Raw genomic sequence first — 26,942 nt, 5'->3', positions numbered from 1 at the left:
GCGCACGATCCAGTGAACGGCCATCGGAGATTTTACGCTGCGCAAGACGGACATGGACAGCCGCTCGACCATCCGTATAGACTGGTTGACGAAAGAAGAACTAGCAAAGACCGCTCTGAGGAATGCGGTACGTCCAAAAACATTCGTCCGTCGCTTGTTCATGGAATGCAGAGGGGGGTTACGAAAGAGAAGGACCGGAATGTAAGAGGGCGAAGCTCGGAGCCCAACGTTGATATCGATATCAAGGGTGCAAATACCTCGTTGTATAGGAGTCAAGGAGACTCTGATACTGAAGAGAGATCCCAGGAAGATAAAGATGGGATACAGGACAGCTCTGAGGTTCGGACGCACGAGTTGACGGGGCGTTGCAGGACGCGTATGTATGTACTCGCGGAAACGTGTTGGCTGCTTCTCTCCGAGACGCAAGGGATGCTATCGCGAAGCTCAGCCTGCTCCTGTGCCTACGCACAGGGAGAAGGGACTCTAGCTTTCCTCGTCCTGGGCTCCTACGGTGAATTTCTTGCGCCCAGCTGCCGTGAGCTTCTGGAGCTTGACCCTGTCCAGCTGTTCCCCTACCTTCTTTTCGATCCTCTTGATCTCCTCTTCAGGATCGACAGCCTCCTCGTTTGCGAATTCCAACACCAGTCTTCGACCAAGGAGATGCGTGTTCTTCAGCGCGTCCATGGCATTTTCCGCTTCGCGAGCGCTTACAAAATCAGCAAAACCGAATCCACGAGCAGATCGGTCAAATTTTTGAGGAACCCGCACAGAACGGAGCTGGCCATACGCGCCGAAGAGCGACCTAATATCCTTCTTAGTCGCCTGGAATGGCAAGTTCTTGATGATGATCTTGGTTCGTCGCGCGGCGACTTTCTTTGCGGTGTCCTCGCGTCTCCTCTCTTCCGCTGCATCCATGCCTTTATGAGACGCTCTTACTACTAATGCATGTCGATCGAGGGTGTAGCCATCCATGACGGCAAGAGCGGCCTGGGCTTGTGCATTCGTCTTGAAGTCGACGAAGCCAAAACCTGTGCTAAGTGTTTGGCCCGGTTTCTTAGGGTCGGTTTTGGTTTTTATCCTAGCGGAAACGAAGCCATCCAGTGGCCGGAACGCGTCTACCAAAGTTTGTTGAGTTGTAGAAAAGTTGAGGTTCTTGACAAATAGTGTTGTAGTGATCATGTTTTCATTGCCTTCTTCCGCTGCAAAAGTATCGGCCGTTGAGAAGCCTTGCGAAACAGCCTTGGTTTCTGGGAGGGAATTTTGCAGGGAAACAGTTGAGTCAAACAGGTCTTTTGGGGCTTTCTCCAGAAAGAGAATCGAGTCTCCAAGTTTGCGATATGCCAGACCCTTGAAAGCCTTCTGCGCTTCGTCCGGCCGTGCGAATTCGGCGATGGCTATAGTGCCACTAGGAGGCATCAATAACCTGGTGATCTTGCCAAACGGCTCAAGAAGATTGCGTAGATCGTCGCTTTTTGTGCCGTACGAGAAATTCTTCAGTAATATTGCAGTGTTCCCTCGTTCCCGCTGCTTGAAGGCGTCCAGGTTTACGCCATTTGCTTTGAAGTAAGCCTTTGTCTCCTGGATTACGTGGGTTTCAGCGTGAGCTTGCTTCACTGCAGCATCTGCTGAGGTCGGATCCAACAATTCGGCTTTGGAAACACCGAGTCGTTCAGCCACCGAAGACATGACAGCATCGGCCTATATGGGTTAGCACGTCCACCCGCTCTGATACACAGCGCAAACTCACATTCATGTATAGCGAGTTCCAGCTGAACGTCGAAGAGGAAGCATCTTGTTTTCGCTTAATCTGCTTCTGTTTCTTCAGTGGGAGCTTAGATAGCTCATTCTCATCCAACTTATACGTTTTCCTCTGGGAAGCCGGTAGAATATGCAATAAACGGCCCTGGAATTGTTTTCCATCGAGGTTTTTGTACGCTTCAACAGCCGCGTCGGGATCCGCATATTGAATGTATGCGAATCCTTTGCTCGTTGTGGAACGAGTATCAAATGCAATATGAATCTGGAAAAAGTGAAGTGTTAGCAATCGCTTCAGGCGAAAGTTGAGTGTCAAATTCAGAGATTGAGCAGCTTTTTCAGATAGCGAGAGGCATCTACTAAAATTCTCTCATCCCGTTCACATCACTTGCTTTTGCATCGGATGTCCCTATCAGAGAGATATCATCATTCAAGCAGGGGTATACCATGGGGTAAGATACTCGTGTATTTAGGGTTCATAACAGCAGAGAAATGAGTGCAATCTTACCTCCTCTGTTTTGCCGAAGGGAGTGAACAGCGGTTGAAGATCGGACTCTGTAGTTTCGTAAGAAAGATTCCGGACGAACAGTCGCGCGGAGATGCGGATGTTTTCAATATTCGTGTCAACCTCCGGGGAAGCGGTGGCTTTCTCGGCGTCCGTTCCGAGTGGTCTCTCAGCGCTTTCGGTATTTGAGACATCGCGGTGCGACTCAATTACTGGAGTAGCACTTGTCTGTACAGGAGCATCAAAGGCAGCCTGCTCATCTTCGCCAAGGAGACCTAGAAGACGGCTGGTTTTTGAGCGAAGCCAATCCGAGTCAGATACAGGTTGATCTCCTCCTTGATCATCTTGCTGCTCTCCCTGCTCTTCGTCCTCCCCTCCGAGTTTAGCTTGCGCATGGCCCCAATCGGCTATCAATGAATGACCAGCATTCTCCGACGCATATGAGCTTTGCCCCGGATCTTGTGCCAACTTTACTTTCTTTCTCTGCGCGTAAGTCAACTCTGAAGTAGCATGATCAACATCGGCGGACTGCTCTTTTGGAGGTGAGTCCGTTTCAAACGGGGTAGGTAGTTGATCGTCATTCGCCCATGTCTTAGACTTGGAAGGTTGTTGTAGTAAAGAAAGATATTCCTGCACCTTAGGATCTTGGGTCTTTTCCCCGTCCCGTTTACGCTTAAGCGATTTATCCACGGCATTACCAGGCAAATGTGTTCCACTGTTCTTTCCGGTTTTATGGGCTTCATTTGGTGGTTCTGCGTCAATCTAGAGGCACTGGTCAGCTACACGACCACCTTGAACGGTCAGCGCTGGACGGGGAAGATAAAATGCAAAGTCAATATAACAGAAATACCACGTACTGGTTTAGCAATATCTACTGAAATCTTGGACATCTTCATGTACGTCTTGTTGAAATATGAAACAGCATTCTGGGCGACCTCAGAGCTTTTGAAGCCCACGAACCCAATCCTGCGCTTCGGCACAACATGGGCATCCGTCACCTGGAAGCGAGTTGCAAAGTGTTTCTTGAGCTGTTCATTTGATAAAGTCGGCGGGAGACCAGAGACAAAAACTCTTGTGCTCTCCATGGCTGTGTTTTGTTTGTGGCCCGCTCAATGCCACTTGCATTGATGGGAAATGGGAAAGATTGAACAAGAAAACTTTGGTCGACTTTTTTTCCCTGCTTTCATAATGCGGAAAGCGGTGAAGGTTGCGTGAGTGGTCCGTGCGTATTCCGCGCGGTGTTTGCTTTGCGCGCGAACTAGCGAAAGAGCCTATAACGACACTCTTCCCCAATTCGAAAACCAGCAAGTGCCGCCTTTCAACTGATACCAGCACTATACTTTTGTAGTCACCCCACTCGCTTTCAAGATGGCTACCGAGAAGAAGGACAAGCTGGAACGTAAGTGTCGAGTCCCACGCACTCCCTTCGAGTCTAGCTGACTCGGATTGCAGCTCAAATCAAGTCCGTCGACATGGTAAGGAGCTTCGAGACGGCGGAGACGAATTGATATTTATATTTTTGATAGTCGGAGGACATGCAGCAAGAGGCTGTCGAAGTTGGTAAGGACCCTATAAACCGTCAAACAGACCCGAGCTCATGGTTTAGCTATCGAGGCTATGGATAAGTATCACATCGAGAAGGTATGGCTTTAGGTATACAGTTCTTCTCGACCACGACGCTAATAACGCCTAGGACATTGCTCAGTATATCAAGAGAGAAGTTCGTGGCCCTACGCAAGACGCACGATGAGACTGTTCTTACACACTTACAGTTCGACTCTCGCAAAGGTGCGACATGGCATTGCGTTGTCGGAAGGAACTTTGGCAGCTTTGTCACACACGGTACTTGGATCTACACAACTGAAACCGGCCAGTACTGATCTCTCCCAGAAACGAAGCACTTCATCTATTTCTACCTCGGACACTGCGCTATCCTCCTCTTCAAAACGCAATAAGCGCCCGCGGATATCATACCCACACGCTATCGTTCGGGCCGGCTCCCATACCCCGTCGCCATGATTTCCAACCCGCATTGCGAGAGCGCCAGGATGCTAGCCGCTAGATGAACCCCTCTGCATGCGATATTTTTCTTGAATTTACTATTCGGTGTTATTATTGGTAAAACCCCGCCTACCGGAATTATACTTCACAATCCCGCAGCGTTGTCGCTCTTGTGCAGACAGCCCAACCTTAACCACCCGTAGATGGCCTGCCGCAGCACCACCTTCATTTCCTACTAGCTAACATTCGTAACACAATGTCCATTTATTCCAGCGGTCGAAACATCCCAGAGTAAAAAGACAGGTGAAGCACGTGCGCTCGAAGAGGGAGCATACGTACGCGCCAAGCCCCCAAGCCACAGCGCCACACGTCAACCCTCCGTCGCCTCTCCTTAAGAGCTGCTGCCTTCACCCTGGTAACTTATTCTCCTCTTCTCCGTGTTCTTAAGCCCTCTCAGTTTAAGAAGGAGTAAAACCCGTTTCCTTCTTTCGTCTTTCAGTTTTACACAGCCACTAACCATGGCCATCTGCATCACCTTCGGGACGCATGGTTTGTACTCCTCCCCGTGGATGGATCCTTCGTCATACTCCTCCACTGGTTCCGCCTCATCGGAGAGTTTATCCACCTCCCGAAGTACTCTACTGACGGAATTAATATCCAGAATTCACATCCATGCTTGAGGGGTATGAGAATGTTCGGGCTTATTGCTACAATTGTACGTCCTATCTATCTCGCGTGCCTAACCTCCTGAGTTTCAGACATGTCCATGCTCTACTTCCTGAAGCTGGTCACCCTAGGACAAAGGTGACTAATGGCTTGATATAGGTCAACATTGGAATGGACGGTGTGTCACGAGGTGGTACGCTGAGCCCTTCCCTTGAGGAACTGTGTTGGATGGGTTGATGCTAATGCGGCCCTTCAGGCCATTCTTCACAATCTGCTTTGTTGTATGGCTCCCCCACCCTACCTGGGTCCCTAGGACCCATGTCCCGTCTACTTCGGATAAAGACTGACACGCCTCGCAGCCGTTGATCCCATTATCGACACATAAATACAAGGTCAGATCTCCAAATCATACATACCAGCAGACGCCGAGACGAGAGACAAATAGCTAACAACCCCTCAGGAAGTCACCTGCTACACATGCCGGTTCACCCAGGACTTGCGGTACGTATATGACTCTCGACTCCACCTATCTCCAAGCCCCTGGACTGGAGTAGTATAATGAATCCAGCCCACTAACGAAAGAAGTGACCGTCCCGACATAAATCCGAATACTCGGCCCCCGCCAAATGTATACGGCCCGCAACCCCCGCCGCAGGCGCATGTTGGGGGTTACCAGCAGCCGTATCCACCTCAGCAACAGCAAGGAAATCCGCCTGTAGCGTCGGGGGCGGCGTCCCCGTCTCCACAGCAGTATGCGTATAAGTGATGAGGTCTCGTATCTCATGGCTACGGGTTCGCGGCTCTTTTGTCTTCGTTTGTTGGGTTCAAGGTTTAGCATGTCCTTTTTCATCGGTTGGCAGTTTGTTCCTTCTTCTGGAGATGTATCTGATTGTGGGTCATGAATATCATTTACAATTGAGACGCCATTCGATATCCAGTGTACCATGTAGTCAAAAGTTAAAGGTACTAATTCGGGTGAAATTATAAATGAAAACAGAAGGGGTATAATCAAAACCAGTCTGACTGGTCGAAAAACAGTACATCAGGCAGGCCACTCGGAGAAACAACTGAAACCAAATCACGCAGTGGAATCGGACTTCACAGCCGCCTTCTCAGTGGGCGTAACAACACCCGATGTTGTCTCCTCTTCCATCTCCCTATGCCCCTCCAACGCAGCCCTCTTCCTACCCATTGCATCAAGCACCATAAGTCTCGCAACCCTAACCATACTCGCCCTCCCCTCCCAAAGTGGGAACAGTACAACTCCAAACGCCGTCCCAAACAGCCAGATAATACCCACAACAACCCACCCCGTGAAAAACTGCTTGGAGAACACATACCCGCTCCCATACATGGGGATCGGCCACAGGAGCAAGAAGCACACGACCATCCCGATTGTCAGCACACGCGAGATGAGCGCCGCCTTGTCGAGTTTACGGATTTCCTCCTGTTCCTGTGCCTGTGTGGTGTTTTCGCCGGGGACGAGTTCGAGGTCGACGTGTGCAGCGGCGGCGACGTCGGAGTCATCGACTTTCCGGATCGCGCGCATGGACTCGTAGTCGTAATTCTGCGGGCCGAAGATATATGTGAGGGCTGGGGAGAAGACGACGGGGCTGAGGAGGGCGGCGACGTTGCCGGCGAGCATGGGGTAATTGGCGCCGGTGGTTTCGACGGTGAATTCGCCGTATTCGCTCTTTGTTGTGACGAGCCAGGCAATTAGGGACATGGCGAGGCCGAGGACTGGGGAGGCGGCCGCTGCGATCCAGTTTTGGCCCTTCCAGACGAGGGTCATGGCTCCTGGGAAGACGGCGGAGGAGATGATGACTCCCATGAGGAGGTAGAGGTAACCCATGCCGATGCCGGCGTAGTAGAGGCCTGTCGCGAAGGCGGCCATGACAATGGCGAAGAGGACGCAGGATAAGTGAGATATCCAGACAAGCCGCTTTCCCTTTGCCGCTGGGTTGATGTAGGCTTGGTAGATGTCGTACGTGAAGATTGAGGAGACGGCGATGAGCTGGGCGGAGAAGGCGGAGGTCACAGCCATGAAGATCATGAGGGTTGTGCAGACGGCGCCGCTGTAGCCGAGGAGTTCCACGGAGGCGAAGGGGAGCACAAGGCCTGCAGTCACATCGACCGACGCGATACGGCGCGTACCTTCCAGGGAGAGAGCAGAGAGACCCATGGTCGTTGCACAAAGCCAGGGAATGGCGAACCAGCAGAGACCGCCGATGACATATCCAGGGAAAGCATGGACTGGATGCGCCGCGATCGCCTTGTTGTAGTATCCGTTGTCGAGGAAGACAGTGCCGAAGTTACCAACAAGGTTGATAACCCAGAAAATACCACCTTCCTTTGACCTCATTGTTAGATAGCTTCCCTCTGCATTTCCTTCAACGGGGTGACGCTGTGCAGCCTGGACCAGCAAGTCATACACCTTTCCAGGAGACCCGAGTTTATCACTCGTGGCGTACGCGGAGAGGGAGAAAATAAAGATGATGACGATAATGACAACAGTGTGCATGTAGTCCGTGATAAAGGTGGCCTTGATACCCCCGAAGATGGTATACAGAACCACACCGATTGGCAGGAGGAAACAAGCTGCAGTTGTTGAGACGCCAGTCATGGACGTCAGTACCGCGGAGCCGCCAGTGAGCAGCATGGCCGTAACGAGGATGTTGGTCATTAAGCAGAAGACAATAAATACGACGTGCACCACAGCCCCATAGCGCGCACGAATGGCCTCCAGGAAGGTATGTGCGTTCGGGGCTCGTCTCTTCAGTTCGATGGCTAGAGTTGCGAACAATATAATCTGGACGGTAGCACCTGTGAGAGAGTTAGCATGATATCTTTTGTCATGTCATAGATGAAGACTGACCAGATGCATAGAAGAAAGGGCCCGAAGTGCCGTACTGGTAGGCCACAGCAGACGACTGGAGAAGAGTAGCCGCCCAAGTCCAACTACTCACGACAGCGGAGGCCACCAGCCCAGACTTGACACTCCGTCCCGCCGTGGAGAACATCTCAGAGGTGATGACTTCATGCTGATACCTATAGAATCATCAGAGGCAGCTCACAACTTTGTTCGAGATCCGAGACATACCTCTTGAGAGCCCAGGTAATGAAGATCATCACCAAGGCAAAGGCGAACCCTAACCCGATGATAATGCCATATCCAAACGCTTGGGAGAGGGGAGCAACAAAGGCAACTGTTTCTGTAGCCCCAGCATCGGGGCCAGCAGTAACAGCAACCATGTCTGAATGAGTATGATAGGCAAGTCAAGCACAATTAGTGAATTATCCCAGTATCAAGGTAACGAAAAGGACTATACGCCCAAAACTTGGTCTCCAACTTGTCACTGGAAACTCAAGCCTCCGAGAAGGGCGAGCGACTGGCTGATATAAGGCGTAAAATCTCCGAATTCGCAAGACTGACGATCGAACTCACTCAGCGACAGTCGCGATAGTCAGGGAATTATTGTCGATGGCAATGATAAATAAAAATGATATAATATGGCCTGGATCCAAGCCGAAGAGGCGTTGATAAGGGCCATCGTGTTTCGTAAGAGCCACCAAAGCTTGGCAAAACTGCTCTTGGGTCAGACTCCAGAAAGCTAGCTTCATCCTTGAGGGTCCTTCTGCCCGAGGGACAGCCGTGGTTGAGACAGCGTGAGGAGCTTGACCAGCGGCTGCTCATTATCGCGAAGACAAAACGGAGTGGAATCCGCGAGCTGTCATTGGCGAACGCTTATCAGCAAAGGTCAAGCTCTGTGGTCGCTTATTGGCCGGCGGAAGAGAGATAAGCCCATCGGCGCGAGCCTGCAAGTGGGCGCCGCTCGCCGACCCGGTTGTTTGATGAGGATTCAACGCTCCTTCAAGTTCTCCTTCGTTCGCCGTTCGAATGATCTTGATAACATCCCGGCCAGGCTTTGACTTACTCGAAACTGCCACTAATGGTTATCCGCATATTCCGCGTTTCCCCACGGACCCAGCAAACCCACCTGCCAGTTGGCACCTCAGCCCTCTTTCCAAGGTTATCTACAGAGCATCCCATTCGATGAAAATGTCCTGGATTGTTCCCCCTGCTGCCAGGGCCCGCGGGCTCTCCTCTGAAATGCCTATCATGGTTAGTCAATTTCTGGCTGAGGATCCCAGGATCTGGGGGAGAGGTTTCACTCTGGAGGATGCACTTCAAAATCGGTCAGCTCCTGATATGGCTCGCTTCTCTCTCCAAGTTCGGCATCCAGCACTCAGCCCAGGTGGTTTCAGAGGCAAAGGTACCTAAGGAACAAAGCGGGCCCCATTGTGGTTTTCAAACCCGGGAAGGTCAAAACACTGTCCAGTGTCCAATGAAAAACTCCACAACCTACTCACACCCATGTCAAAAGTCCCAGCCCTACCACCTTCCTCCCTTGTCCTGACGACCACCTGCATGTACCCCAAGCATCCACGACCCTTTGTACCCCAAATTTAGGCCAATCCACCCCTGCAAGAGCATCCACAGCTCTGACCCCATGGCGGATAACGCGTTTGATATCCCGATCCGCTTCTCAAGCCTTCTATGAATGGCTGCCTGGGTGGTGGAGGTTGTTCTAACTTTCTCCAGACTAGTGAATGATTAGTAGTTGCATGCTTCGCGAAACCATGGCAGAGGGGACCAAGAGTATCAGATCACCGTCGCGAGTCTCAATAAAGCGGCACATCTACCCGATGACGTTCTCACGATCGCCCGAATCCCATGAAATCTTTGGCCGGCGAGGAGAGTGCCGATGGTTGTACGGCACGAATGGTGAGCCAGTCGATACTCCAGGGCCAATAAGGGACGTCTTCAGGCTTGAATCGAAAGTTGAGACTTACAGAACCTATCAAGACTGGCAAAAATCATACTATACATGTGCATTGCTCCCCAACTGTAGCTAACTTGAACGACACTGTATTAACTAGATGCCAATCCGAGTACCGAATGCAAACAAGGAAATATCCGAAAGACCCTACGCTGCAGGTAGGTTCCGGATAGCAGAACTCGAGAAGCTCTCCAGGGAGGAAGAAAAGGAAATCGGGTTCCGTAACTGTGTATCCCAAGCTCGTCGGCGCTTGGAACAAAACAGAGGAGGTATCGAGGGGTATAAGATTTTGGAAGGTCCAGATATATGACGCAAGTCGGTTCGCACGCCCCAATCGTCCCATGCCTTGCAAGAGGTGAGACATTCATCGAGCAAAAATCACAGCCCTTACACATTCGAGCCAACTCAAATCGTCTCGTTCCCATTCCTCCAAGTCAACCTCGACAAATCTCGAAAGAGATCAGTAAGTCGAGGAACTCGATCATAATATCGCAATTTACGAGGAGAATTTGCGGGTAATCTTGGCAATGACTAGACGAACGCGCATGTCAGTCTTCTAATACTGACCCTTACCCCTTTGACATCAGAACACATACCATGCAGACCGACAACAGAGAAGATGAAGCCCAAGCTAAGAACCAGCACGACAACAGGGTCAACCCTCAAACCAGGGCTCTCATCCGTGTACAGCTTCAGCATAGTGCTGGAGGAGCCGCCAGCACCGGCAGAGCGAGTCGAGCTAGGGCGGGCATTGCGTTGAGACTCCTTGTAGTCAGCGGCCGCGCGACGACGCAGAGCAGCCCGAGGGCCACCAGGAGGAGTTGGAGAGGAAGGGCGGTTGACGGAAGAGACAGCGGAGGCGGCGCCAGCGGACTTGGAGTCTGGCCCAGATTCGGCGCCGGAGGTCAGTGGGGAAGCAGCACGAGCGGAAGACTTCGAGCAGAGAGATCGGGTTAGCATCGTTGACGAGAAAGACCTTTCAATGAAGCCACGCCGTCGATGGATCTGATGTGGAAAACGGAGCAGAGATCGACAAAAACGACCTACCATTGTGTGATGAGAACGAAATGAAAGGAGAGGAAAACACTCGGCAAACGACAGTAAATATTACAAAACTTGATCGAAGAAGCGAAACGAATAATTGACTGAGTGGAGGGAGAGGAAGGTGGGAGTCGGAAATTGAGAACTGGGAAGGTCAAGTCTGGAGTTGCTCAAAGAGGCCACGCTCACGATTTCCACGCTGGCTTGGTATGGTCACGTATGGTTATTCTCTCCTCCCCCAGGCTTCTCAGCCAACCACAACCTGTCACTCTACATTTCGAGAGTATTCGTATTTCACCCTAAGACCAGGCTGCTTGCGGCATGAGCGAGTCGCCCCATCCCAGACCTCTAAATACTAGTATACCCTACTTCAGCTTCCCTAAAAGATAAAACGGCGACTTAATCTCTGGGGTCAATATATTGTCCAGTTTGTGGGAGCGGAGAACAGCCCGGGTGCATTAGAGAACTTGCACAGTCGTGATAACTTTGACATAAAAGAGGAGCTAGCTAAATTAAAGCAGATAGAGATGTTCATCAAGGAAACGCTACGGACCTTGAACAGATATATAAAAAGAACAGATCGGCAGACGAAAACCCAGACTTTAAGATAATAAGAAACAGTCGTGACAAAAACCCGAGTAACGTAGGGAAAAGGTATCATATTGCAAATCTTTGAAAGACGCCCCAGTTCAATGCCCAGAACAAGAGATGGCCAATTGTGCAGCATATATAGATATAGCACTTCCTAGTAATCTCAGCGCCCTGCTAAAGGAAGCGAATCTGCGCGGCATTATCTCCCCGCTGAATCGATCTTCGTTTAGTCAATCATCATTCGAGTAGGCACCTGACCGGTGACATTCGACAATTCGGTCGCGCCGCCCTTCTCCGCATCCTTGCCCTTCTTTTTCTTGTTAATGTGAGGCTTCAATCCCTTGTGGAAGTTGTGCATGCACATGCAAGCATTGACAATGGTCAACACAATCAGGATAAGAGTGATGATGGCGAAGAACGTTAATGATCGACGAGCAAGCATGTATTCGTTGGCGGTAGCTGGCTGGTACATACGAACCAGCTTAAAGAGGAAATACGCCATCGCTGCGAAGTAGAGAAGCTAAATATTGTCAGCAACCCAGAGAAAGAAATACGTTTGGGGGTACTGCGGGAACATACGATGATAGCAATCATTCCGATCGAGCTCTCGCGGCGCACAAAGAAAGCAGCACAGAGGAGAATCAAAATCGTAATCGGGATGGCGGCGGTGGTAAGAGCGAACTCGATATCCTCTCGGTTGGTAACGACAACAAGGAATTGGACTGTGAAACCAAGGAAGAAGAAAAAATCAAACTTAAGCAGCGCGATGTAAATCTAGGAACGCTATTAGTCGCCGCCTCAAATCCCTGGTCTTCACATACAACGCACCTGATATGTGAGATACCGACGTTTCATTCGCAAATCAGCGCTGATATGCTTGTAGATGGACCATGCAAATTCATCATAAAGCTTCCAGGCGATGATGACCATCAACACACTACCCATAGCCACAACTATCGGGATAATGATCAGGAATGGCTCGGTCTCGCTCCAAATATCCTCGTCGATGGCGTCGTTGTCCGTCAAAATCTTGACAGCTTCCTTGATTTGTTGCACTTGCACGGCCCCGTAAACCAAAAGACCAATATTACACACACACAAGCCGATGACCTGGATGGTATTCTTGAGGCGGAGGGCATCGTAAACAAGGATCAGCTCGTAAATGAACCCAAAGCTGTATAACGCAAGGAAGGTGGGGATCGTTTTTGAGGAGTTGATTACTTCGGCTGCGGGAAGAAGCTGAATTTGGAAATTGGCAAAGACATAGCTATAATACCAGCCCCTCGGCGTCAGTCAAGAAAGACCAAGGGAAGTTCTGCAGTTAAACATACCATTCCAGAGCAAGTGTGATGATTGTTTGGACGAGAGTGACTATGGCGAAAGACCATGTCCACATAGAATTTGGTTTGTACATTTTGCGTGATGGTGGATTTGGAGACACATTTGTATATCCTTCTCTCGCGCGAAAGCCCCCGTGATCCCGTCTAAATGTTGGATCAAAGGACCCGCCGAGGAGGGAGGCCCGCGAGGCACGCGATCCGTGGGAATAAATTTTGACGAAGTGCTCCGTAACGGAGCTTGAGTCCTCCGGAGGGTATGCTTGGGGATACAGTACGGCGGATTACCACCGGAGAGGTGGTAAGCAGGCCAAGAGCGGTTGGCCGTTGATCAGGAGGAGTGGTGAGAGGATTTTCGTCGGTCGGGCCCTGTCGTCTCCCCCGTCCCTGATATGGTTTCGCTTTGAAGCCGTTCCAGGGTTCAGGAGGTCAGAACTTCCAGGGGCAGACAAGCACTGAGGAGAGGCTCCTCGGCAAGCATGAAATCCCCAGGGAACCCTTCTTGCGTTCGAACGACGGACTGGGGGTGAGATGAGCTGAGGAAGAGTTGAAAGCGATCGCAGAAGCAATTTGGAAGATGGCTAAAATTCCCCCAGAGAATGCTGGTGGTTGCCAAGCGACCTATGAAACGCCGTGTTGTGTCGGGCGGGGAGGCTCACATCGATCATCAAAGGCGAGGTCGAAGGCTGAGCATCCGCTGGCTGGTGAAATTGAAGAATGGCGGAACTGTGATCGAGGCAAACGAGCGACGGAAAACGAGAAATAAGAATGCAAGAGCAAAAGAATGAAGGAGCTCAAAGGAACAAGTTGACTCCCGGAAATGAGGCTGGGGTCAAGGAACTTTGGACGAAGGCGAAGAGAGAAAATCCAAGGCTCAAACTGGGGACGCGAAACAGCGGGAGACTCCGGAAATTCCTCAGGGCACAGCAAAAGTTTCAGTGCAATTCCAGAACATTTGCTCTTTGGCAATCAAGCTGACAGCTAACGGTGACCTTTCCCTCATTTCTTGCAGTCCGAGTTCCCACTCATTGATCAGCTTTCTTCCCGGTCAGGAATTATTTGCCGTTCATCCTGAAATTACTCCGGACTTGCTCATCCAACACTTTTTTTAGTTGTAAGTTGGTCACCCGTCCTGGCAACGCATGCTGTGTGACTCGAAGGAGCTTCGGTCTTGGTTCTTCCTCAACACCCATTCCCCCTTCCCTACTGCATTCCAGATGCTTAATCGGCTATGTCAAAGACCTCCCAATCTTCATCTACTGGGCTGGCTCAGAGCTTACTCTGAAGTAAGCTACTTCAGAGCGATACGTGGACATGCTCTCGTCCTTCGACGCCGATAAGTCTGCCTCCTTGGCTTTCGCCCACCCATTGTCAGATCGTCAGATTTGAATGTTCCAGCCATCAATAGGAATATCGGCAAACACGCTGCAGAAATTCAGGAGTTGTCGAAGACCTCGAACAGTGAGGGCGAGCCTGCATTGCAGGTGCGTCAACTACGGCGGAAGTGCTTCAAAGATACCTTGGGAGGCAACTTATTTGTTTACAAGCCCTGCAGGAGCATCCGTTACAACGGGAAATAATGGGCATGGTGCATACGAGCATAATCACAAAAGAACAATCATACATCAACTCCCGCTCGTTTCAAGTCCAGCGGAGCTCAAGTCCCTGGTGGAAAAACGCACATTGCTCATCCTGAATGGAGCGTGCGTGATCAGAGCTCCATTGTACCAAAGCCATGGACCCACAGGCCAAAAGGAGTGGTGGCTGTGAGCATGCAAGCCACTTTTAGCCGTTCCCAAACTGGTTTAGGTGTGGCTTTGTCGCCTGGGAAGAACGGCAGACGAGTAGCGAGCGGTGATGCTCAATGTGGACTCCCTGAGGCCTTGAGACAAGCCGCAGGGGTCAAGATGCATGGGTTTGCGTTCACTTTCAACATTGATGGGCGGTATACAACATATAGAATATCGAAAGCTGATTTCCGGAGACCTTGTAAAAAGGCAACCAGAGACATAGTCGGGATCCTCTTCTGACGTTTCCTGTCAGCCGGCCGGCTCACCAAGGGACTGGCTGGTCGGACAATCGGTGCTCTGCCTCGCGGCGATTGGACGATGCAGCCCCAAAATTGCCCTCCACGTGACTATGTACTTACCAAATAAAGAAGGCGGTAACCCATACCCAGGTGACTCAAAAAGCCAAAAATGCCTTCCTCCTCTTCCCATGTCTTTTTCCTCTCCTCTCTCCAAGCGCCATCCCCATCAATGCTGCGTTTCTTTGCTACACACGGCAAGACCACCACATCTTGTCCGCCGGCCCGAGATTCACTATCTCGCTGGCACACCCTGCAAATGAGAAATTCGGAGGAATCTTCAGCCCACACAACCCGCTCCATGCCCACCCCTCCCCTCAGGGGAGGGATGGAAGCAAAGGGCCGGTACTACCCTTGAGGGTCTGGTGTGATTTTTACACATCTGCAATTGGCATCAGAAACATCGGGGCAGGGAGGCTCGTCCTTCCCTGGTTTTTCCCCCTGGGAGAGTCGTTGCGAAGATTGTGTGTGTCCTCTTCGTCGAGGAGGGGGCACGACACTTTAGTGCAATACGCAGCATACCTGAGCTTTTCTCTTTCCCCTCGGGATTGGGAGGGCTGGTATCATTCGATTCCGATTATTCTGATGGGGATGGCGCTTCACCTCCTTTTTTCAGGTTAGTTTTCCCTTGTATCCCCCCGGCCTTTTGTGTTTGATTGTTGGAGGGGGGCTGGAGAGGATGGTTTTGTGACCTTGCTAATTTGTGGGGTCTGGGACTCCGCGGTCCGTTAGGATTGTCGATAGACAAGAAGGTTGATCTTGCTCGCCTGTGGTGAGGAGTATGGGGAATGTATATACCGAAGCTGTTATAATCTATACATGGGATAGTAAGGATGATAGGGCAGGGTGATCCCACCCAGCTTAGGGTTTTCCGTGGACTCGGTTCCCTGAAAGCCCAGGTCATGATACAAATGAAGTCGCAATTAGTTTGACTGATGTCCGATTGTAACCAAGCACACATGTAAACAGGTAACTCCATCAATCGCTTGATATCTAGAATGGACAATATAATGGACTTCTACCCTCCACAAGATATCTTGTCAATATTCAAGGGATATTTTGGGGACAATAGAAAAACAATGAAATATGAGGGCTATAGTCGTTGCCTTTCGAAACATCCCCTTTCGTGGTCGTAATAACTAGTTCATGCTTCATATCACCCGAGCCGTACTCACTCCTCATCACCGATCTAGAGATAAATCCATTGGTACGCTTTCCAAACTATCATAGTCGATGGGCTTTGGAGCGCGAACACTTACCTTGGGAGCGAGGTAGAACCTCAAGTGGCCACTTCCGAGGCCATACTCGACGAGCAGAGGCACCTCCTGGGAAAGGCAAAGGGTCACCTTGTTCGAGAGGTTGGTGGCTTTGCAGAAGTTGACGAGGTATTTGAGGGAGAATGTGAGAGCAACGGGCTCGCTGAGTACAATGGACACGTTCTGGTCGGGCTTGTCAACGCTGGTGTGTTGGCGGATAGTGACAGAGCCACTGCCGATATCGCCCTGGCAAGAGAATTTGACGCCCTCCTTTGTGGCCTCGATTACGACTGTAGAATTGAGTATTAGCGTTCCATATAACAAACCGAAAACAACCGGACGCCGCGTAGACTTAAAGCAAAGAGAACGGCCACGAACCCGACTCGGAAAGTGCATTGAGATCCCTGCAAATCCGTTGGAACTCCCCTGAGGGCATCTCCACTGTAGCAGAGTACTCTGTCTCGGGAATAGCCAGGTGCTCTTGGTCAATATCCATCAGCTTAATATCATATTCGCTTAGCCTATCCGTCTCCGCGCTCTCGAACATCAGGTTCACAACATCGGGAGAGTCGTCCGCCTTGAGGGTGAGAATATCTTCGTTCTGAGCAGCTCGCAGGACCTTGGTCAGGGAGACCAAATCGATACCGATGGGGATATTACGGTCACAGCGGTAGGGGGAAAAGCCCTCAGCCTTGAGCAGCATGGACACGAGGGCAACGTGGGAGTTGTCCATGGCCTGAAGGGCGATGCCGGAGTCATTGCAATCGAAGTTGCAGTACTGCACAAGATCTTTAATGGCGTCGACGACCTGGGTAAGGGAGCTTGTGAGTGATCGAACGAGACCAATTGGAATGGATGTCCACACGTACGCGCTTGAGGAGACTTGCTTGTTCTAGGCGAGCTTCCAACACTGTGCTTGCGGTTAGATAGGTTTGAACAGGACAGCCTGCTCACAGTAACTTACTCTTGCGGTGCTGTGTGGTGTTGAGTATGGGTGCGGTAAAAAAATGACGTGAGTACGTGGAGTAACCGGCGTTCAATGGATTCTTGAAGCGGTGTCAAGTGATTAAAGCTGTGTTTTACAGAAGTAGGATGTCACTCGGAGCTCACAGGTAATTATGAGAAGAGAATCGACTTGAGGTTGAGAGGAGCTGGGGAAATTGAAGGTCCAGAGAGCGAGCAGGCTGTCAATTTCGCGTTCGAGGGTGGGGAAGCGAACGCGCGTGAAAGGGTCGCGCGTCTCTTGCCTGAGGCCAGGCAATATGAACATTTTCAGCCTAGTTATCGCCCAAGGCAGAAAGGAGGTTCGTGCACAGGTAGCTGCCTGAGAAAAAAGCAGAATGCTTCACTGTTTCACTGAAGGGAAGAGCTGTTTATTAATAGCATTTTAGCAGTGTACATATTTACTCCTCCTCGTGATACAGGAATGAAATCATCCAGTCTCTACTCCAAGTAGAGTGTCCGCCCAAGCAGCACGCCCACGATGCTCAGATCAATATCGATACAGTGTGCGGAACGATGCACAGGAGAAAGCGAAGAACCATACCCCACCCGAATAAATAAAGAACGACCGGAAAAGCAAAAGGAAAGAAAAACAGGAAAACTCCAACTCCAAGCTCCAGCCAACTCTATACGGTCTGGGTATCAATCGCGCGACTGGAACGACTGATAAGAATCGGTTCGGTTCCTGGGCAGGATATATGCAAAATCAAAGGGTATATACATAGGTATCGTACGGAGATAACCCAGGCGTTTTTGTGTAGAAAATGTATCAGAAGCTTGTGACCCGCTTGGAGTGTCCGGTTCGAGGTCTTTGCTTGATCACCATCTCGAGCTCCTTCAGCATATTTGTATTGGCGTCGACACGGTCTCGTGCGGCTGCTTGCTTGGCCCTATCTTCTTTCACACGCGCGATACGCTCTTCTCGGGTTAAGGACGCCCTTTTGTTTCGTGTCGGGAGGGCAACGGCTTCGAAAATCTCTTCAACGTCATCAATGCTGTAGGTTATTCCGGAAACAGGTCTGCTCTCGCCGTTCAAAGCCTTCAGCGCATCAGAAGGGCTGCCTTCTACTGCGGTAGCGCCCCCCAGGCTAGGCGTAGGAGACAAGGGGGAAAGCCCACTCGGTGGCCTTGAGCGAGAAGCGTTTGATTCTTTGTCCAGGCTTGTCACTAGGCTGGACTTTCCCGCTTCCCACTCCTGCAGCAAGCCCCGAATATCAGATCCAATTGATTCATATTGAGCCAGAAGTGATGCTTCAGCATCACTAGTGTCAGCTTGCTCCAGGTCGCTAGTAGAGACTTCCTTGAGGATGTGCATCTTTGCATGAAGAGCACGGATTCCCTGAGAAAGAGAATTCAATTTTCGATACCGAGAACGGAGGCGGTCGTTGCTAGGGGAAGCTGTTGGAAGTGGGGAGGGCGGGGTAGCCTCATCGGTTCGATCCTCCTCGTTGAGAATACTAGTCATCCTCTGCATGTTGTCGGCTGTGATCGCGGATAAACTCCGCATCTGTTCCACAGCTGTACTCCATCTAGTGATATCAGAACCGCCACCATCAGCCCCCAGAGCTAGAAGACAGCAAAGAATGCTTTTTCGGGTGATGTAGAGCTTTCCGAAGAGGGTTCGGAGACCGCGTAAAGAATATTGGTCTTCCGTTTCTCTGTCGGCAAGCGTTGTTTCAGCGTCCAAGAGGTCTGCTTGTGAAATGTCATAGATGTCGTAATATTTTGCGAGATTGGCGCTGTCCGTCAATGGCTGCAGGGTATGCTGAGACTGGAGGTAATGATCCAGCATGGAGTAGAAGCAGTCAGAGACGGCGCGACGGAGCCTTAGGCACCGGCGTATTTGAGTCTGATCCTCAAGTCTACTTATCGGAGGTAACGGCGCACTTCTATAGGCAAATTAGCATCTTTCCGTCTCGGACCTCGTCGAGAGTCATGAGTTGGGACGTACATGCGGTAGCCTCTGGACACCAGCTCCACCTCCTGTATAAATACCACCGAAGCGGAGGCTGCAGAGTCAAATCCTTGAGCGTTGCCAACCAGGAGCACGGCTGCATCGACAGCTTGATGTCGAAGGTATTTGAGCCACTGGCGTTTCGCGAAAGCGTAGAATAAGATCCCAATCACAGGGACGAGGACTAAGAGAATACCGACTTTCCGGGGGCTGATTCCCGTTCCGGTTCGAGGTCGGCACCAGTGCAAGAGCCAAGCGATTGAGAAAGAGGTCGAGGCGGTTACAAACGCGCCCTGCAGACCAAATGTTGTGGAAATCGAGGGCAGGTCCGTTGCGTTTGTGTTGGATAGCACATCAGCAGCAGAGGTGTATGATGGAGCATTATGTTCGTTTAATAATTGCGATGCAACAATAACATAGCCAAATTGTTCCAAGAATCTCTCGTTGTCATTACGCCCAACACGCGAATTTAATGCAGACTGGTAAAATCGAATGTTAGCATGTTCAGTGCTGTGGTACGCATTTAACATACCGCACAGATGTCATAAAGCCGGCTCAAAGCCGCTGTCTGGCGGGAGCCCCCAAGGTTTAGCGGTTTGGGGAGTTTATTCCGTACACGAGTTTGAAATTTCGACGCTCCCCGCGGTGCAAAATCGGCAGCGGTCGACTCCAATGAGTCTGCATTTTCCTTGACTGTCCAGTCAGGGTCGTGTTCGCCTTCCCCTAAGATACCCAGAAAGTTAGTGTGCTTCCTCCTGAGAGCCGCGTGGACCGGCAAACTAACCTCGAAGATATTCGGCTAATGGCGAATTTTCATAGACGAGGGCTTCCATGACTTATACTCATTCCGTGCCTTTCGTTGGGGGGAGCGTCCGGTGTTGCCTCCAAAAGAAATTCGACTGAGCGTGCGGAGGCTTTACAGACGGATAACGTCGGTGGTAGGTAGATACAGAGGGTGTAGGAGCAGGAGCCACAGCTACTCCAAGGCCATGCCTCTGAGCTCCTGAACTGAGCCGCCGAAATGGTGCAAAGGCGGTTATTGGAGGCGAAGGAAGTTGAGCGCGTGAGGAGTGAACTCTGGTTGCAGGGGGAACAAAGATATTATTTCAAGGGGTAAGTTGAAAGACAGTCAACGCGAGCCTCCCCTGAACCTGGCTGGTGAGGAACGAATATGAAAGACAAATTTGGTCCAGAGGGCCACGTTGAGGATCAGTCGGCCGTCTGGCGGCATGTCTGGGGAAGGGGAGGTGGAAATGGAATTGGGGATGGCCGAATCGGAGGGGGGATCACGGGTCGTCCCAACGGTCTGCCGGAGCTCCTTCTCTCAGGAGCTCAGCATGGGTCGGTCGACTCGCCCCACTGCGAATCTCTGTCCCTGTTCCAAGGCTCGTTTAATCAATTGACGCCATCCTCATCCGCACGGGGAGACGGTGGTAAAAATACAGGAGTTATTGAGTCTTTTGTTCCAACCCTCCATGTTGTTTTGGTGAGAGGCTCTTGTGAATACATCTCCGCAGGGGTGGGCCGAGGGAAGGATGATTTTCAGGTGTTAACTGCATGAGCCCGTCCCTCGGGTCGGATCTTCAAGGCATAACGCTCGTTTCAGGTTGACAGGGAACCTTTCCGAGTATCACACGCTCTCAGCTTGCCGCCGATGCAGCACGCCTCGAGCCGAGATGCTGAGGCGAGAAGATTAGAGTTACTCGATCAAGTGTGCATTTCCGAGTCTTGACTCTACAACCGCCGACCTCAGGGAATTTGGTTCGACAAGCCATGCTTTAGCAGAGGCAGGACACCCATCCTTGGGTACGAGGGATACGTTGAGCCCCGTGGCTTTCAGTACACTTTCGAATGGCTACGAGAGCTTTGTTGCTTTTTTTTCATTATGATGATGTCCCAAGCGTTGCGTCACCAATGATTGAAGCATTTCCAGAAGCTGGGCATAGAAAATATAAAATGTTGCCGGGGATGTGTTTCTGCCCCACGATTTCAATAAGCTGGACGAACCACACAGGCTTCGCGTGAGGACAACTATAATAATGGAGTACCAATCCTGAGACACCATTATTCAAGGTCACCGACATGTTACCTGCTCCTCGATTTTGCTTGTCGAGAGAGACTGCTTGCCGCTCTGCTTCATATTATGGGCGGGTTCGCTTCGAGATGCCATCGGCTCGGGCATTTATCACACAATCTCCTGGTTCCGGATTCGAAGATCGATAATCTGGGATCCTGCCCAAGTCAAGTGTTCAAAGCGTAAAATTCCGTGTCGCTCCTTGATTAAAGAAACCTATCTGGGATCTGGCAGGTCTGTCACGGATTTTCGCTGCCTGAGGCCAGATAGGTTGCACGGGCAACCAGATCGTCAACATCACGTCTCTCCATCTCGCTGGGGCCTCGAGTACCCAAGTCGACATTTGGATGCGGAGTGAATTCATCCAGATTTTCTTCGATAACATTAAGTTCAGTTTTTAGTTATTTATCAGATTCTGTGCATCGTATACACCTACACTGCGTTCGAATCACCTCCCCGTGGCTCTTGGCCACCGAGTCCCCTCTAGACCGGAAGCTTGATATCGTGAGCTTGATATCGTGACTCCCAGCGATTTTTTGGATCGTATTTAGCAAGATAGGCTACAGATATGTCTGGTATAATTCAAGACCTCGGCACACCATGTCCCCGACGATCAAGAAGCCCGATATTCGAGGACGAGAGCGCACACAGGAGCGACTCGTTCGATAGCCTCTGGGAGGATGGCCTGGGAAATTACGATGACACGCAAAATATCGACTTCACCACCGAAATTAAAGCACCAATCTTAACAGGAGCAAAGCCAAAGCGGAGAGCAAAGACTGGGACATCTTTTACCATCCACAGCGATGACGATGAGAAACGTACTCAGCTCAAGCAGACAAGGGATATCAAATCGGCTATCTGCCCTTCAAACCGCAAGACGTCTTTACTGACCCAGCCAGCACAAAGGCTCCGTCCTCGGGTCAGCTTTGCACCTAGTCCAATCAAACACTCCCGGCACAGATATGAGATTCAGCCCGAGAAGCAGAGTACGGGGCCGAATGTGCGGAAGAATGGCGAACTCCTCAGGAGAATCAGTGGCGAGGCAGAGCCACGTACTGCAAAAGATCCCTTGAAGAAGGATATACGGCGCAACACACTCTATATACCCCCCGAGGACACTACTGTTGCGAGCGTGTTCATGGGTCTGTTCAGTCCGCTCAAGTCTGGCAAGTTGGAGCATCTCGCGGCGGAGACCACTGAGATCAAGAGTTTGGAATCTCAGATTGCGAAGAAACAGCAAGCAAAACGGTTACAGGCGCTATCTCCCAGACGTGTTCCGCTACAGCGTGGCTCGAACGTTACTCAAGAATCGTGCAACGGAGTTGATATACCTGGAAAGAATGGAGGAAAAGAGAACATTCCTCCAGGGATGGTTCTCGTTGGTTCTAAGGATAAAGTCCTGCAAGCGGCCAAGCTCAGCGGATCTGCCAGTGAACTAAGTGCTTCGAAGTTTGCCAGGAACAAACCTCGCGTCATGCTTGCTTCTGCCGATGTCCCAAATAAACCCCTCTCGGCGAAGACTGTGAATGTTCCGGTGCCGAAAACAAGCAACGGCCTCACCGCAATTAGGACATCGGTTAGGAGTGGTACCAACACGAGGTGTGATTCGAATGCAAGGACAGGTGCTTCGGTCAGCAGGAGTCCCAACTTATCGAGCCGACTGAAGACATCCAGTTCTAGAACGGGCTCCTCTCTCACCGGGAGCGGTTTGAAGAATAGCAGACATGATCATCCCGTCTTCACTCGTGGGATTACGAACCCATCAATGTATGATGACAATTGGCTTTCTCACCAAGAAGTCATTCTGACACACTTGATAAATGGGATATTTGAGAAGACAAATGGCGGTGTCTTAGCAAATGACCCTGCTGTTCTTCGACATGAGCTTCTGGTTCTCTATCAATGCACCTCCTTCACAAACCTGTACAAAAGGCTACAAGCATCGCTGCTGTATGGTGCTCTGAGCATCCCCAAAGAAATCCTATCGAGGAACAGCCGACTCAAGCACGACCTGGGTCTGAAGCGGAAATTCATTGATATTTGGCTTCGGACATATGATCTGAAAGCTCTAATGGCCGCATTAGAGACAGTCACGGGCAGAATAATCCCTCCTATCAAGGAATCGTCAAGCATCTGTGACTCTACGAGTCGCACATCTCTGCATATGGGGAAGACACTGAAGAAGAGAGTTGAAAAATTTCTTGATGCATTCTTGGTCCAAAATCAGGACATGGAACGGGATACCAGTGAGCGCGCCGTCAAGGATGCCCGCGCATCAGGAAGTGCTTATCGGCGCACCGCTCTTCGCAGCATCATGCTGGTTATTTTGTTGGACAAGGCGAGGTTAAGTCCGAAGACGTCGCTTTCTCGTTGTTTATTCCTTGCTTCGTCGCCTTACAAGTCCTCTCATGCAGTGCTCCAGGCAATAGCCGGATTCCTGCTGCCGTCTTGCGGGGACATCAGCAAAGCGCTAGGCCAGCTAGACTGCCAGGTATCCTACCAGCAACATCCACTGGAGGAGTTCGAATATGAAGTCTCCAACATTGCTGTTGACATGAGAGACGGCATTAGGTTGGCAAGGATTGTGGAATTGTTGCTCTATCCTTCTGCGTCCAACCCCGGAGAGAACCCTCAGGATACGAAGTCCTCTGAGATGAGCCTATCTCGGAGCCTAGAAGGCTCCCAGTGGCCCCTATGTGGTCGTCTGAAAGTCCCGTGCTTGAGCCGCGCAGTGAAAGTGTTCAATACCAGAACAGCCCTGGAAGCGCTGGCCTCCACTGCCGAGGGCAGACAGCTTATCAACGGTATCAAGGCTGAGGATCTAGTTGATGGACACCGTGAAAAGACTATTGCGGTCCTATGGGGTCTAGTCAGCAGATGGGGCCTTCGTGGACTTGTTGACCTTGACGGCCTACAAAATGAAATCCATCAATTGACGCAGAGAGCTATATCTCTCGGAATTGAGCTTGAAGCTCACGGCAACGTATTCGATGAGCATCCGAACAGTGATGAGCCCGCAGCATTACTCGAGCAATGGGCAACGCTCGTCGTCCAGCTGAAGGGCCTACATCCCGACCTCACCTCAAACTTAGGGGATGGCAAAGTCTACGAATGTATCCTTGACGAATATGAAGGCTACATTCTCCGCGGTAGCCAGGATCAAATGACGACCGGGAGCAGTGTGCCACTGGCAGACCGTCTACGAGTGCTGGGATGCAGTACACAGTTCAGTAAGTCCTCTAAATTGCGGCTGCGGCCTCCAAGTCCGGTGCTCTAACACCGGAACAACAGTCCATCTTGTCTCCCCAGGTCCCAGCCCTCACATTCTCGATACAAAATCCAATATTGGAGCCCTCGCCTTCCTCTGCTCCCGTCTCCTCCCAACCACGAGACGTGTCCGCGCGGCCACCGTCCTCCAAAACGCATGGCGACGCGTCCTCGGTCACCGCGAGAACAAACAGCGAACCGTCGCGAAGGATATTGCGCGGCAATGCGCTGCAGTCGTTCAGACTAGGGATCGGATTCTCTGGGCGAAGAGCGTTATCCTGCATTGGTGGAGACTAAATAAGAATAAATCGCGACGGCGACGGAGGACCACCGTGACGAGGAAAGCTATCCATGGGAGGAAACCTGCTACGTCCGCGTCGACTTCCACTAGGATCGCCCTGCGTCGCGGGAGATAGATTTTCCCCTTCGGTCTTGTTTTGGTGCTTGGGAGTCTTGGGTTGGTCTGTGTTGAGTGTTGATTTCATCTGCCATGCCAGCTGGACTGTCGTGTCGTGCCAATTGTGGCTGTTTCCTAATTGACTTACTTACTGCATCCTTTCGTTGTATGATATCTCATTTGTTAGCTTCGAACACTTAGCGAACCACTCAATACCAGCCAGATATAGGTACAGGTACCCCCCGCTCCTACGAGTATACTTCGTCATGGACCCTACCTACACAAAGCAGCAGTTGGCGGACCCTGACATGGGCCATCCCGTTTTGGAATCTGCACCCGTCTTCCGACGTCTGTCTCCTACCAGCTGGCATCCCCCCATTTTCCAAATCGGTGCTCGAAGTCCCGTCCGCCAGCTAACCCTGAGTGGCCCTCGTAAACAACGTCAGCAGTAAGTTACAAGATACAACGCCTACCGATTAGGCGTCCGCATAAGTATCCGCGGTCTCCGACGTATCCCGACGGGTATCCCGACGCAAACACTCCTGGAGCGAATCTTTGCACAGTTCAAGGGCCGGAATTGGGGTATTTGATTGGAGATTATATATAGATAGATAATTCGTAAGCTTTTCGACCATCTCTGAATGAAGCTGTGGACACTGCCACTGCCGCTGTAAAGAGTGGTAGGAAGCAGGTTAAGCTGGCGAATCGAAAGGGTAGATGGAGTGGGATTTATCTTGGTGCCTGGTATACATCGGGGGTATCAATAACTGGTGGTGATGATGGGTTGAGACATGGGTATTCTCCTTTCCTAACGCGTGTTATTTGACAATCTTAGTAGGTATCTAGATATGCAAGTCAAGGGACGGGTATTTCAAGTTGGTGTTGTCTTCGCTCGTCGGGTAGGAAAGGAAGGCGACGGCGTGCGGCACCGGGTAAGCTGCAGGACGGGAGAGTGTGGGAGTGGAAAATATCCGTCTCGTCGCGGATGATTCTCTTCGGTTCCAGTTCCCGGTTCAAGTCGTTGCCAGTATTGTTGCGGTGAAACACACCGAGAATGCGTATGATGTTTTTGGTTCTGGGGAGGTGACGAGGAGGACGAGTCGTGTCGACGTCGGACTCGCATTGGAGTGCCGATGAGTGGGAACCGTCGTCTCGTCCCATCTCGTGCTCTCTTGGATATATGGTATTGTGTTCCACGAGTGTTCTGTCGCTAAGCAGTACCGAGTACCCGAGTAGGGAACTATTTTACCGGATTGATGCTTGTCCTGCAAGGTGTACAATCCGATCGAAACTGAAGCCACTCCGTCTCTCTTCTCTTATCCCTCGACTTAGGTGGAAATTTCATCAGGTGTGGATTACGAAAATGGCTACTGAACTTGGAATAAGCAGACCTTACGAAGCTGGACCACTCCCATCGAGCTGTTATTGGCGGCTCGGTTGGCTGATCCCGTTACCTGCCGATGGTTATCCACTGCTCGAAAATGTCGTTGGTCATGATGTTCGCGAGATATCTCGGGGTAAATGCGAAGATGAGGCCTCCTTTCGGTTCCTGGATGCCACTGAACGCAAGCGAAGGGTCACGATCAACACCCATAATACCCTTGTTCAACGCTAGGTATAACACGGAGCGGGCAGCCGGCGCAGAACCAGTATGGGATTTACATAGTGCCCGCGCTGTAGCGGAATATCACTTTTAATATGCGAAGTATCAGATGCTGGACCGTCATCGCCTTCCCTGGACCGAAAATTCTCCATGTCCGATTTGTGATGTGTATAGCATAGATGGGGACATGATTTAACGATACGGCGTGGTATGCTGAGGGCCTTGAGGCGCAGACCCTTCATCGAGAGGATATAGAGCGAGTATAGTGACGGTTCACGGGTGAAGTGACATACCTTGCTTGTGTGTGTCCGTACGTATCAACGCATTCGTGCGGGTAGGCGTGGCTCCCTGGCTCGATTCTAGCTCCCGTAAGGCGCTAGGACGCATTGTTGTCTCAATTTAGGAAGTTCAACACCCTTCGCGACTATTGGTGAGCTCGAGTCGTCATTGCCATCGTCATGGCTAGACGGCTGAGTCCGGGCGGTAGTTTCATCGATCCATGTCAGTCGTTACATGTCGGGGCTTCTTGCACTTGACGTATCGGGATCCTGATTCAGCAATTA

At 51.0% G+C, this 26,942-nt stretch overlaps 8 protein-coding genes across 8 annotated transcripts; 3 read left to right on the top strand and 5 right to left on the bottom strand.

Annotated features, from left to right (window-relative positions):
- Positions 1–322: 322 nt before the first annotated feature.
- mrd1 (RNA-binding ribosome biosynthesis protein MRD1) lies at positions 323–3,396 on the bottom strand. The gene is made up of 4 exons (XM_071033781.1): positions 3,118–3,396; positions 2,264–3,022; positions 1,748–2,020; positions 323–1,698 (listed from the first exon to the last, which is right to left on the bottom strand). The coding sequence occupies exons 1-4, from the start codon at positions 3,343–3,345 to the stop codon at positions 484–486; spliced, it is 2,475 nt and encodes an 824-aa protein (XP_070887797.1). The 5' UTR covers positions 3,346–3,396; the 3' UTR covers positions 323–483.
- Positions 3,397–3,544: 148 nt separating this feature from the next.
- On the top strand, positions 3,545–4,536 carry BJX67DRAFT_349281 (dynein light chain DYN2). Its single transcript, XM_071028728.1, has 7 exons — positions 3,545–3,659; positions 3,713–3,735; positions 3,787–3,820; positions 3,867–3,901; positions 3,954–3,980; positions 4,033–4,102; positions 4,151–4,536. Exons 1-7 carry the CDS (start codon positions 3,629–3,631, stop codon positions 4,213–4,215), a joined length of 285 nt encoding a protein of 94 aa, XP_070887796.1. The 5' UTR covers positions 3,545–3,628; the 3' UTR covers positions 4,216–4,536.
- A 120-nt stretch (positions 4,537–4,656) lies between these two features.
- On the top strand, positions 4,657–5,589 carry BJX67DRAFT_38163 (rhodopsin family protein). Its single transcript, XM_071033052.1, has 6 exons — positions 4,657–4,810; positions 4,923–4,976; positions 5,087–5,120; positions 5,184–5,208; positions 5,287–5,319; positions 5,388–5,589. The coding sequence occupies exons 1-6, from the start codon at positions 4,780–4,782 to the stop codon at positions 5,484–5,486; spliced, it is 276 nt and encodes a 91-aa protein (XP_070887795.1). The 5' UTR covers positions 4,657–4,779; the 3' UTR covers positions 5,487–5,589.
- Positions 5,590–5,858: 269 nt separating this feature from the next.
- BJX67DRAFT_349262 (sodium:solute symporter family protein) lies at positions 5,859–8,797 on the bottom strand. The gene is made up of 3 exons (XM_071028727.1): positions 8,028–8,797; positions 7,803–7,975; positions 5,859–7,750 (listed from the first exon to the last, which is right to left on the bottom strand). Exons 1-3 carry the CDS (start codon positions 8,177–8,179, stop codon positions 6,006–6,008), a joined length of 2,070 nt encoding a protein of 689 aa, XP_070887794.1. The 5' UTR covers positions 8,180–8,797; the 3' UTR covers positions 5,859–6,005.
- Positions 8,798–10,264: 1,467 nt separating this feature from the next.
- Positions 10,265–10,728, bottom strand: BJX67DRAFT_379760 (SEC61-beta family protein; the record flags this gene model as incomplete). The annotated part of the gene is made up of 2 exons (XM_071032650.1): positions 10,265–10,299; positions 10,365–10,728. The coding sequence occupies 2 exons, from the start codon at positions 10,726–10,728 to the stop codon at positions 10,265–10,267; spliced, it is 399 nt and encodes a 132-aa protein (XP_070887793.1).
- Positions 10,729–11,211: 483 nt separating this feature from the next.
- BJX67DRAFT_38324 (uncharacterized protein) lies at positions 11,212–13,116 on the bottom strand. The gene is made up of 4 exons (XM_071033419.1): positions 12,732–13,116; positions 12,229–12,667; positions 11,980–12,174; positions 11,212–11,920 (listed from the first exon to the last, which is right to left on the bottom strand). Exons 1-4 carry the CDS (start codon positions 12,812–12,814, stop codon positions 11,627–11,629), a joined length of 1,011 nt encoding a protein of 336 aa, XP_070887792.1. The 5' UTR covers positions 12,815–13,116; the 3' UTR covers positions 11,212–11,626.
- Positions 13,117–15,994: 2,878 nt separating this feature from the next.
- Positions 15,995–19,868, bottom strand: BJX67DRAFT_379758 (Mysoin-binding motif of peroxisomes-domain-containing protein; the record flags this gene model as incomplete). Its single annotated transcript, XM_071032649.1, has 9 exons — positions 15,995–16,012; positions 16,083–16,369; positions 16,458–16,887; positions 16,949–16,989; positions 17,044–17,053; positions 17,905–18,970; positions 19,033–19,514; positions 19,568–19,758; positions 19,820–19,868. The coding sequence occupies 9 exons, from the start codon at positions 19,866–19,868 to the stop codon at positions 15,995–15,997; spliced, it is 2,574 nt and encodes an 857-aa protein (XP_070887791.1).
- Positions 19,869–21,586: 1,718 nt separating this feature from the next.
- sha1 (putative calmodulin-binding protein Sha1) lies at positions 21,587–24,919 on the top strand. The gene is made up of 2 exons (XM_071032569.1): positions 21,587–24,342; positions 24,404–24,919. The coding sequence occupies exons 1-2, from the start codon at positions 21,678–21,680 to the stop codon at positions 24,793–24,795; spliced, it is 3,057 nt and encodes a 1,018-aa protein (XP_070887790.1). The 5' UTR covers positions 21,587–21,677; the 3' UTR covers positions 24,796–24,919.
- Positions 24,920–26,942: the final 2,023 nt, after the last annotated feature.

Source organism: Aspergillus lucknowensis (genome assembly GCF_044049455.1).
Source record: "Aspergillus lucknowensis strain CBS 449.75 chromosome Unknown BJX67scaffold_12, whole genome shotgun sequence".
NCBI classification, from domain to species: domain Eukaryota; kingdom Fungi; phylum Ascomycota; class Eurotiomycetes; order Eurotiales; family Aspergillaceae; genus Aspergillus; species Aspergillus lucknowensis.
The sequence above is the reverse complement of the archived record's forward strand: the minus strand, read 5'-3'. Positions and strand labels throughout refer to the sequence as shown.

Excerpts from the sequence above, each read along its gene's own strand:
- BJX67DRAFT_349281 (XM_071028728.1), top strand. The coding sequence starts at position 3,629 with ATGGCTACCGAGAAGAAGGACAAGCTGGAAC. Across the intron at positions 3,981-4,032 it reads CTCAGTATATCAAGAGAGAA|TTCGACTCTCGCAAAGGTGC; the intron begins GTTCGTGGCCCT and ends ACACACTTACAG. Across the intron at positions 4,103-4,150 it reads TGGCAGCTTTGTCACACACG|AAACGAAGCACTTCATCTAT; the intron begins GTACTTGGATCT and ends GATCTCTCCCAG.
- sha1 (XM_071032569.1), top strand. The coding sequence starts at position 21,678 with ATGTCTGGTATAATTCAAGACCTCGGCACACCATGTCCCCGACGATCA. Across the intron at positions 24,343-24,403 it reads GGGATGCAGTACACAGTTCA|TCCATCTTGTCTCCCCAGGT; the intron begins GTAAGTCCTCTA and ends CCGGAACAACAG.
- BJX67DRAFT_38324 (XM_071033419.1), bottom strand. The coding sequence starts at position 12,814 with ATGTACAAACCAAATTCTATGTGGACATGGTCTTTCGCCATAGTCACT. Across the intron at positions 12,668-12,731 it reads ATCACACTTGCTCTGGAATG|CTATGTCTTTGCCAATTTCC; the intron begins GTATGTTTAACT and ends CTGGTATTATAG. Across the intron at positions 12,175-12,228 it reads GTCGGTATCTCACATATCAG|ATTTACATCGCGCTGCTTAA; the intron begins GTGCGTTGTATG and ends TAGCGTTCCTAG.
- BJX67DRAFT_38163 (XM_071033052.1), top strand. The coding sequence starts at position 4,780 with ATGGCCATCTGCATCACCTTCGGGACGCATG. Across the intron at positions 4,977-5,086 it reads TCGGGCTTATTGCTACAATT|GTCAACATTGGAATGGACGG; the intron begins GTACGTCCTATC and ends GGCTTGATATAG. Across the intron at positions 5,320-5,387 it reads TATCGACACATAAATACAAG|GAAGTCACCTGCTACACATG; the intron begins GTCAGATCTCCA and ends ACAACCCCTCAG.
- mrd1 (XM_071033781.1), bottom strand. The coding sequence starts at position 3,345 with ATGGAGAGCACAAGAGTTTTTGTCTCTGGTCTCCCGCCGACTTTATCA. Across the intron at positions 3,023-3,117 it reads CAGTAGATATTGCTAAACCA|ATTGACGCAGAACCACCAAA; the intron begins GTACGTGGTATT and ends CAGTGCCTCTAG. Across the intron at positions 2,021-2,263 it reads CCTTCGGCAAAACAGAGGAG|ATTCATATTGCATTTGATAC; the intron begins GTAAGATTGCAC and ends CACTTTTTCCAG.
- BJX67DRAFT_349262 (XM_071028727.1), bottom strand. The coding sequence starts at position 8,179 with ATGGTTGCTGTTACTGCTGGCCCCGATGCTGGGGCTACAGAAACAGTT. Across the intron at positions 7,976-8,027 it reads ATTACCTGGGCTCTCAAGAG|GTATCAGCATGAAGTCATCA; the intron begins GTATGTCTCGGA and ends ATGATTCTATAG. Across the intron at positions 7,751-7,802 it reads CCCTTTCTTCTATGCATCTG|GTGCTACCGTCCAGATTATA; the intron begins GTCAGTCTTCAT and ends ACTCTCTCACAG.